The following is an 11,129-nucleotide window of genomic DNA, read 5'->3' as shown; positions in this document are numbered from 1 at the left end:
GTAAAAAACCGTCCCAAACGAAGCCTTAATTTATAGAATTGAATACATTGAAATGTTTGGACTTGTAAGTGAAAATTAACCTAGTTTAAGACTTTAAGAATCTCACATAATTATGCATGATAACCAAATATAAAGGATTGAAGAAAGCACTGTATACATTAAAACAATCTCGCAGTGCTTAGTTTGATGATTCACCAAATCTATGATAACATTTGATTATAAGCAACGTAATTCATATTATACATTATTTTTAAAAAGGCGACATGAAAAAAATATTTCACTCATTTATATGTGCCTGACATGATCATTACTGACAAAAATCTAGAAGAAATGAGAGCCGATTGTTGAGCTTAGGAGTGTTTTGAAAATATGAGAATTTAGGTTCTCTTAAATTTATGTATTTATATATCTAATATCTAAAATTGAAATATATAAATACATAAAATTTTAATAATGTTCATATAAATTCTTTTTAAGAAATAAAAAGTAAAATCCTTCATTAAACACTTAACAGTTATATTTTATTTAAATTAAAAAAAAAGAAAAAAAAAACCCCAAAAATTAGAAACTTATGAAAAAAAAAAGGGCAAGCATGCTAATAACTTCATAACTCGCTTGGCACAAATGTAATCATGCAATTTTGTTGCTACCGTATTGCAAAAATTACTAAGCTCTGTAAGAAAATAGAGATTCCAATCATTAAAAACAAAAAGGGAAATTCAGTGAAATCTTGTATAATTACTTATGTAATATTTATAAAAAATAATTATCCACTTGATATATTTGTATGTAAAATAATTCATTGGTTAAAAGTTTTACAAATATGAAAATATTAGATTTAATATTTTGTGGTTTTAATAATAATTTGTGTGAAAATTTTAAGAATGGATGTAAGAAAATAAAATTTAAATGTTACATAATAAGTTATAATTAAAAGATTATAATCATTTAATTTTTTAGGAAGATTTACTTACGAATCCCAATACATTAAAAATATCACATAACATTATGTTAAATCTCGTCAAAAGGCATCTCCTTTACATATCCTCGGTGCCATCGATTAACGTCCTTAGTAAATCTCATCACTCCCCAACAAGATCTCGTCCTAATTCAATGATTAGGGTCAACCCGTTTTAATAACGGTTTTCAGGTCATGATTTTCTACCCATTTCAAATTTTGGGTCAACCCAGAAACCCAGTTTTGACCTGAAAATAATAGGTCGGATAGGCATAGGGGTCTGGACTACAGGCCGATTGACGGAGGTGGAAGAAATTGGGCAGCCCGCCTGTTTGATGTCGCGAAGCTTCCCTGTTAGTGAACACATACGTGAAAAGCACCTATGCATAGTGGCACAGGCCGTCAACGATCGCCAATGTTCCTTCTGGTGGAGGGTTTCGGTTGCACAAGTTGCCGACGATCACGAAAAGCACGTACGTACGCAGACGTTGCTTGGTTTTCTGGTCGTGTCGGGTTGACCCGGATTCGAAGCGAGTCAGGTTCGGATCCGAGAAAGTCATTTAAATAAACAGGTCGTGTCAACTTGTGTCTGTTTAGTTTCGGGTTGACTTGAAATCGACCGTGATTCGATTTTGACAGCTCTAAAAAGAAGGTACACCAAATATATTTTTTTAATGCTCTTGGCCATTCAATTTGATTTCATAACATGTGAGAGGAACAAATCACCATCACATGTCTGCCATGTAGTACCCAAAAAGTTGAGTGGTGCCTCTCACCTAATTTCACATTGGGTTGCTTATCATTTTGGTGGACACAAAACTAACTTTGAAAAAAGTTACCCAATTTTTTAAGATTTAAGAATTTCCTTTCCATAATCTGTGGGAGACTATGAAACTGCATCAGTCAGATCAGAATTTTAATTAGTAATCCTGAGGGTGATTCATAGGGTGTAAATGAGTTGAATTCTAGCGAATTTAAAAAATATTTAGCTCTATTTATTAAGTAAATGGATCAAAATTTTTATTTATATTAGCTTTTAAATTTATTAGATCAAAGATAAGCTATTAAACAGTATATATATATGAAAGAAAAATTAAAATTAAACAAAATATGTCATTGTAAAATATATATTTTTATCTAAAAAAGACATTAATATTCTGTGGTCATATCTGTCATTTGACTTCCATATTTACTATTGTCAGTGGTACTATGAAGACACTTTTCTTCACGCGTTTAAAAGCAGCTAACTTTTCTAAGAAGTGGATCGATCCTTGTTGGAAAGGGGCAATAGATCTTTTCACAGCTACCGATCGCAGAAGAGAAAAATGCTCACATTACCATTTTGACTCTCACGAGTTTGAAAGCTGATAAAAGAAGACAAAAATTAGTTAAGTCGAAGATAGAAAATTTTAAACTTTCAATGTGCATTATTTTTTATGATTATGGCTTTTATAGATTTGAATCTTAAATATATGATGTATGTATAAATTTAACTTAATTGATATATATATATATATACATCACATTACAAGGGTATGAAGTTGTAGGAGCTACGTCCAAAAGGTCGCAAAGCTCACCAAATATTACAATGGTCTGATAAAACAATTAGCAAAAAATCAAAACGTGAGTTGTAATTGAAAATATACGAACGCACAAAAGACATCCTAGGCTCAGATTAAAGGAAGTCGATGGAGCATCTCCTGGTTGCCAAGGGATGATTGTCGAAGGGGATTGATCTATATATAATCTGTGACATCATCATCGTCATCATTTAGAATGGGACTCAACAATTCCAGCAAACCAAAAAGAGTGAAACATCATATATATGATTAGGCATCAGGAAGCCAAACCATACACCCAAGCATCCAAAAGTAATATGATATGAAATGATCTCAAAAGGAACCAAATCCTCAAACCTGCTCCAACATTAATTTCAACATGTCCTGATTTTTTCATTTAGAAATCTTATAATGGACAACTTTTTTGACCTTAAACTTGACAGTAGAGAGTCTGTCAATGCAATGACCAAACCTTTTGTTCTTCCTTTTTCTCAAAATTTGGTAAACCAAACATGAAATGGTTAGGAGATAGTAACTCTTAAGTAATTTATGAATTTCAATATTTGAGATGGGTTAAAACCTTGCAATAAATTCTGCCTAAGAAAAATACTTTTTATCCAAGATATAATTCAGCCACAATATAGATGCAATAGTCACATTTAAAGAAGAAATGACAAGTAGATTCAAGCATAGAGTGGCAAAGATTGCATAATGGATTACTTAGTGATATTTCTCTTTAGTAACACATTAGCAGATTTTTTTTTTAATCCTCCCATGCCAACAAAGGCGCAACACATCAACAATTTTAAGACCGCCCAAGAGAGACAACTAGGTATAGGTATAAAATCTCAAAGCAAAGTGTTTATTCCACATTGAATTCCACCAAGCCACTCTCAAAACATCTCTGTAATAGTCCACAATGAAAGACTTAAAGGAGTAACTAGTAAAATTGCACCAGGAAATACAACAAATATGAGAAGAGGGCAATGCAAATGTTCTGAAGGGCATCAGAAATGGCCATAGGGAAAGAGGGAGGAAATTTGCATTCATTAAATTTCATAATTGAGGTAATATGATCATTATGATTGTTGCGTCCAGGAGTATTCGCGGCGGTAGAGAAATATAAAGTTTATCGTCTTAGCGTTGTACGAAAATCTGGCACGCAATTAGATAAGAGAGAGGGTCTAGCATTTATGAGACACCAAGATTTACGTGGAAAACCCCTGAAAAGGGGGGAAAAACCACGGGGCCTAGCCTAGGTTGAATGAATCCACTGGTATTGTAGTCGATTACAAATGAGGGCCTTCCTTTGAGGACGGCATGTGTTTGATGTACATTATATGAAGTACATTACATGTTGGGAATACGAATAGTCACTGTTGACGTATTCGCTTTGTTGGAAGGATTGTAGTCGGCGGGCGACGTAAGTCAGGAGGACCGTAGTAAAACTTGGCGAAGAGTGAAGGTTCGACATCGGGTAGAAGTCCGACGTCTATTGGTGGCAAAGGAGAACTCCGGCTTCACTTGGGCGGAGTTTCAGCGTTAGAAGGGAACTCTGTTGCAAATTGGGAAGCATCACGTGGAAGTTGGAAAGAATTCATGCGTTCTCCCGAATACCACGCAGAATCCCGGCGTGTTCGGGCGGCAGGAAGAGCTCCGGCGGTGATCGAGGAGGGGATTCTCCTTTTCCCCTTTTTCTTCTTCCCTTCTTCTTCTCTCTCTTCACTTGAGTCCCTCTAGTGTAGAATGAGGGCTCTATTTATAGTTTTTCTGGAGTGGCATAGCCCGTAAATAGGCGTGAGATCAGGGGCGAATTGGGAGTGGTTTGAATGAACGGCCGATATTGAATCCTACAATCGTGCACCGTTGGTTGGACATTTGAAGCTTTTAGTGATGTCGGAATTTGGCGATCTTGGGCTTGTTGGATTCGTCTCATCGAGCCGCTCGATTCGAGTATAAGCTTGTTAAAATCGAAGACCGTTTGGTAACTCAAATTGCGGTTTGAAGCTTCCAACAGCGCTTCGGGTCCTTGATTCGGACTCATTTGGGCTCGAATTGGGTCGAATTTGGTGTCGTTGGATTCGCATTTCCGAGACGCTCAGTTTGACTGTAAGTTCGCTGAAATCGGAGTTCATATGCTCTCGAATTTAATTTTTGAAGTTTCCGAACTGATTTTGCCTCGAGATTCGTGCCCGATCAAGATAATTTTTGGAGTATGTATCAATGATGAAGCAACTGGGAGTGAAGGCAAGGGTCTAATGGGTCCCAAAGAGAGTGATCATTGCACTAGGGATCCCCCACAATATAAAGAGTTGGCTGCCATGAGACACGCAAAAGGATAAATTAGATTTAGCTTACTTTTTTTTTTCTTGCAAAAAATAATGTGTTATGATGGATCACCTTTGTCATTTTACTTTCGCATTTATCATTGTGTATGGAACTAGGAACTTAAAAGTAAGAGAAGTTGAACTACATACTTTATATTTTTACTCCAATTTATTTTTATCTTTTCAATATATGATTAAATTTAAACTTACTCATGTCTAAATATTCTCCCCCTTAATAACACATCACTCATCTTTTTCATATCAAATGAAAGTATTTCATCATCATCATGTATCAAGCATTCAAACCCCATTCAATCTCACAGATCCATTTTTACAGTATGATAGTCATTAGCTCTTAAACTTAATCATTTTTACATAAACTTAGTTTAAAAAATAATTACTCTTAGTATATCTGATTTTAAATAATTGTAAAGGAAAAACAAAGAAATAATGCAGAAAGTTAAGCACGCCATTTTCATTAATTTATAACAAAAATATGCTTGTAATTAATCACGTAGACACAGCAGCTAAAACCTGAAGCCACAGGATAGAATTATTTCTATTTATATGCACGCCAACAACAAACAAACAACACTGCTGCATTTTTTATAGCTGCAGTACAAAGAAAGTGGAATTAGCTTTCCCTTCAACGCTGTCATTCAATAAGAGTAAGGAATTTGTCATAATCAGACATACAGAACGCGTCGCCATTATTTGAAAATAAATATAAATAATAGACGCGTTTCAATGTTTCAGAAATGACTTTCAGATAGAGATGAAATCAATTTATTGAATTATTATGGGAAATTCTTAAATTAAATTTCTAACATATTAAGAAGTGAAGCCAACGATGGCAGGGACCCAGAAATACTCGATAAAATGATGGACTATTTGGGTAGTGAAGACTTGCATGCTCACTCTCTCAGAGGTCGCCCACTTACCTAACTGCGAATTTGAAGCCAAGTCTAATGAGTGGGCAACAAAATAATTGTTTCGATTAATTAGTTGGCGGGGCTAATGAGCAATCATCGTAAGTGTTCAAACATACACAATTATATGCTTATAATATATATCAAATCTATTTTGACTTGAATTGGTGGTCTCTCTTCAAGTTGGAGTAGGAATGCAATCGAGTCAAATCGGGTTTAAGTCATATTTTGCTGAAGCTTAGCTTATATGTTTAAACCTTGGGTTGAACTTGAGCTCGATTCGAGTTGCACATTGAGCTTGAGCTTAGCTCATTAGTCAATTTCAATGCTCGAGTTCGACTCAATTACTTGAGATGGCCTGTGAAGAAAAAAAATCATGGTGGGAGCTCGTTAGAGAAGGTCCAATGAGGCTAGTGGTAGAAGAGAGCCTTATGGAGAAGGAATGATGAGACAATTATTGTAAAGGAGCTTTTGGAGAGAGCTTGTTGGAGAATGATCTAGAGAACCTGTGGTGGGAGCCTGCCTCCAGTTCATTGATTTCTTCAAAGAAATTAGAAATGGGAGAAGTAGAGAATAAAGTTTTAGCAACATAATATCATGATTCATGACTTGCAAAATCAGAGGTAGAGACTACATGTCAATATTCTTAAAATGGGAGGCAGATGCTACAAGTCATGATTCGAAAAATGAGGAAAATTGAATTATCAAAACAGGCCTATAGTTCAAATTTTAGATTGCCTAGATTGAAGGGATACATGGATTCACAAATCAAGTAGTTCAATGAGTAATCAAGTCGAGTTATGCCAAGCTCAAGATTGGGGGCTCAATTAAAAAAAAAGTAATATAGTATTGGCTTGAGCTTGAGCATAGGCACGACAAGCTCGGCCCGTAGTCTCGTTAATAAGTCGAGTTGAAGTTAGCTTGTGAGTTTGCTCGGCTCTCTTACACCCAAAATTAGAGTGGATTGATTTTGATGTTGATTTAATTAAATACTCAAGTAAATTTGACATTTTGGACATAATTACTAGCTCAAACATGAATGCACTTGTAGCATTCAAACACACTAACTTTCTAAATTGTTTCTTGTAACTTGATCAACCTTTGATTTTTATCAAATAATCAATATGTTTTAAAATGATATGCTAAGCGTTAAGGATCTGAACCTGCCTTTATCTTAACTGAGGATGGATTTTATGGCCGAGCTTGCTTCAAGCAGATCCATATTAGAAAATCTGACAATTTTTTTTTTTGTATTAATAAAAATCATGGAAAATCCAAAACTATAAGAAGCTTTTACTTTTAATAGATTTTTTTTTTAAAAAAAATTCATGGAGGGGCCTATGCGTTAAATAAAAAAGAAGTCCTTAATGAACCCTCAGCTATCTAAAAGTAAAACCTACAAGAGAAACCCTTAGCCGATGATTCAATCTATTACAATTAAAAAAAAAAAAAACCAAAAAAGCAAACTAGCAAGAAAGCCTAAAGCCATCCAACAGAGTAACCACAAAAGGAATGAGCGACATGACAGTAGTAATCAACCCCAACAATCTGAAGCAGCAAAATACCACAATAACCTGTAAAAACATAAAGAAAGAACAAGCATAACAAAGGAAAATGAAACAATAACTTCAACTACGACATCAGATAGGAGCCCAGAAGCATCCATGTCATACAATCAACCATAGCCCAAAAACCACAAAGGCAATAACCACCCAACCAACAAAGGGAAATAACCACCATAAGAAAGACCAAACGGTCCAAACATACAAGAAATAAAAAAAAAAAAATCCCACGAAGACGAGGTTTAGATTTATTCTTCTTCTTTTTTTCCTTCCAACCTTTATAGAGAAACCCTCAGCAATCACTTGAACCACATTTAAATTGCAATCATCAATCAAATAATTAGATAAATCACCATGAGTTCCCTTAGAACCCCAGTCTTCGCCTGATTGCGAGCAAATCCAATCTGCATGGCCAACAGGAATGTCAACCAAGCAATCCCCACACCACAAAACAGTAACATCAACATTAGAAGTAGGAGTAGAAGGTAAGCCAATTAAATGAGTTTTATCAGAAACCAACAATTCTTCTTGATCAACATTGACAAAAACATGAGGAGAAACATTTCCAACATGCCTCAAAGCCACAGTGAGGCCATCCATGCGTGGCATCATGCTCGGGCCGAGAAACCCAAGCTTCCAATTGAGGCATCATAGCTAAATGATTGCTAGGATTAATATTAAGCAAATCATTAATATAGAGGTTTGGTCCGCCCCTTGAATTAGACCGTGGTGTCGATTGAATGTGATTATCAGTGTCGGATGTTCAATTGAGCTTTAAAATTCTTTATATCACTATGTTCTCTCCAATCTCACATCAATGTTCTCTTCATAGAGAATCAGGATCTCTTTATAATTTTTAAGAATGTCATTTTAGTAAATTTATTTTAGCCTAATGGATAAAATAATCCATGAACAAATTAATTTTTTTAATCATAGACAATTCTTTCAATATTTAAGTGTTTTATTGACTTTGGATTAAGTGATTTTGACCTTATTAGATTTCTCTCATAAAATATAATTGTTTTAATTGTAAAGCCTATAAAAGTAAGAGATCACTTGGTCCTTTATTAACTTCCTGAAAATTTTAACTACACCTTAGGCCCTTAATTAAATGTCATTTAGATTTGGATTTGATCATTTTTTATCTTGTTATATCTGCCTTATTACGATGTTTAATTTGATAAGATTTTGTTTGGGACGATTTTGTTACTATTTCTTAAAATAATTTTTTAGTATAACAATTTTAAATGAGATTTACATACATTTCATCATATACTATTCGTTTTATATATTTAACACCTAAAACTTTAATATTACATGCATATTACCCATAATTTATTTTCATATCAAATATAAGTGGTAGAAATTAAATATATGAGTGAAATGAAGGAAATATGAGTGACATATTTGATATTAAAATAATATAGGGTGGTATGTATGTAATATTAAAATTTTGAGTGTTAGATATAGGGTGATATATATGTAATATTAAAATTTTGAGTATTAGATATATAAATAGGATAATATAAAATGATATGTATGTAAATTTACCTTAAAATTTGATTTAGGCAACAGCCTCCACTGTCTATTCATTCTTCATGTGTGTGTGAACTGTCCATCCAATTTCGCAAATCTCAACATTCTCTCTCATCAACCTTTCTTCTTTCTCTCCGAGACGACCAAGAGGTCAAAGAAATTTATTAGTCTCTTTCTAACTCTCTTCCCGGCTTGCATAGCTGTATAAAACTTCACTCTTCCGTTCGCGTCTTCTCCTCTTCGACACCCCCTCTACTGACTGAAATGGCTTCCTTCCTTTCCTATCAGGCCACAGCCACCGTCCTCCTCCTCTTCATGTTCCTCTCCACCTTTCTCCCCTCTTCAATCTCCTCCTACAACAATGTCCAGCCGAAACCCAAAAGAAATCTCCTTTCAATTAGCTACAAAGAGGATCTCAGCTCTCCAATCCTCAAATCCAAAACCCCTCCCAAGAAGAAACCTGTTTCAGAATCCCTCGCACCAGTGAACAAAACCAAATCACTCAAACCGAAGAAAACCAATTCCACCATCTCCCCCTTCTCGGTCACCATTTCCACTCCCACTACAAAGTCCAAGCTCAACAAAACACTCTCATCCACCGCCAAATCCAAGCTTAACAAAACCCTAACAGCCATTCCCACTTCTCCCAAGGCCAAGCTCAATAAAACCAGCATCGCCTCCAAATCGAACACCACCAAGCTCCTCAAACCCATCAAACCCCTCAAATCCAATTCCACAAAAACCTTCCCCCTCAAGTCCAATTCCACCAAATCCCATCAAATCAAATCGCCAAATCCTGCTTCCAAAACTCAGAAGAACCACGATGTGAAAGATCTGCCCACAGCTAAACCTAAATCCATACCCAAATCCTCAAAACCTAAAGCCTCGTCGGAAAACTGGCTTGACGACAACGAAATTGCCGGAGACGATGACGACATCATCGCGGAGTTCCGGGATCTCCCTTCCCGTCTCCAATCGGCCATTGTTCCTGATCTTCACAAGCTCTCCACAACATCGAGGCTCTACCTATCCAAAACCCACCGCGAGATCGCCGCCGGAGTAAAGCCTTTCGTCGGGAAAAAATACGCACCCTCGATTGCCTCCGCGGCTTCCGCGGGTCTACTCATTCTCCCCTTGCTTCTAGTCTCCGCCCTCTTCCGCCACCTGCTCCGCACCGGAAGCTCCGCTTCCCTCTACCGCTGCCTCCTCTTCGGCCAGGCTTACCTCGCCATCTACTTCGCCACGCTCTCCCTCACTGCCGTAGTAACGGGACTCGAGCCGCTCAGATTCTTCTACGCCGCCTCTCCTGGCGCATACGCGTGGACGCAGGCCGTGCAGACTTTTGGCTACGTGGTCTACTTGATCGCGCAGCTGATCGTTCTCATAGTCGCGTTCTCCGCCGGCGATGGGGAAGGAATTGCGGGTAAGGCCGTGAGCCTTGCACAGATGCTGCTTGGCTTGGCGGTGGGGATGCATTATTACATTACTGTTTTTCACCGCGCGGTGACAGGCGACGCACCGCGGGCCAATTGGAAGGTGCACGGGATCTACGCAGCGTGCTTCGTCGTAATATGCGGGCTGGGTCGGGCCGACCGACGGAAGAAGGCCTACACGCAGGATGGTGGGGACGATGGAAAGAAAAGTTAGAGGAAAAGGAGCGTTCCATATTTTTATATTTCATGGAGGTATTTTAAGGTAATTATTTATTGATGGGTCATCTGCGAATTATTATGTTAGTTTCGTTGCAAGTTGGGAGAATCCCATTGTTATCTGCTGCTTTTTTTTTTATTATTATTTTTCCTTTTAAAACGAAAGTGGCAATTTATAATTTAGAAATGTAGTTGGACTATTTGTATTTGGATCAAAGTGCAATAAATCACCGACACAGTGATAGAAAGGGCAAGTCCATGTCTGAATTGAAAAGCTTTTAAATCTTTATATTTATTTTCATGTGATGATATGGAAGAAATTTTAAGGAACACTATTAATGTTTAAATTAGTTGTATGAGCATATTATAAAAATAATTTAGTAAGAAGTAAATTAGTCAAATAATTTGATGCATTTTATTGAATACACCAAATAGTTTGATGTACTCTGAAAACGAATGCACCGTGCATTCCAAAGATTGCTATAATTGCAAAATTCCATTAGAGTTTGGGTAAAATTTTACACTAAGCATCACTAGCATCGTAATTTGCTAATCAAACACGTGCAAAAAAATAGGCAAAATCGCTAGTTTAGGGGAACGGGTAAGTTG

At 36.4% G+C, this 11,129-nt stretch overlaps 1 protein-coding gene across 1 annotated transcript; it reads left to right on the top strand.

Annotated features, from left to right (window-relative positions):
* The first annotated feature begins 8,936 nt into the window (after positions 1–8,936).
* On the top strand, positions 8,937–10,809 carry LOC110110389. The gene has a single exon (XM_020841841.2). It carries the CDS (start codon positions 9,136–9,138, stop codon positions 10,516–10,518), a length of 1,383 nt encoding a protein of 460 aa, XP_020697500.1. The 5' UTR covers positions 8,937–9,135; the 3' UTR covers positions 10,519–10,809.
* Positions 10,810–11,129: the final 320 nt, after the last annotated feature.

Source organism: Dendrobium catenatum, unplaced genomic scaffold (assembly GCF_001605985.2).
Source record: "Dendrobium catenatum unplaced genomic scaffold, ASM160598v2 fragScaff_scaffold_853, whole genome shotgun sequence".
NCBI classification, from domain to species: Eukaryota; Viridiplantae; Streptophyta; class Magnoliopsida; order Asparagales; family Orchidaceae; genus Dendrobium; species Dendrobium catenatum.
The sequence above is the reverse complement of the archived record's forward strand: the minus strand, read 5'-3'. Positions and strand labels throughout refer to the sequence as shown.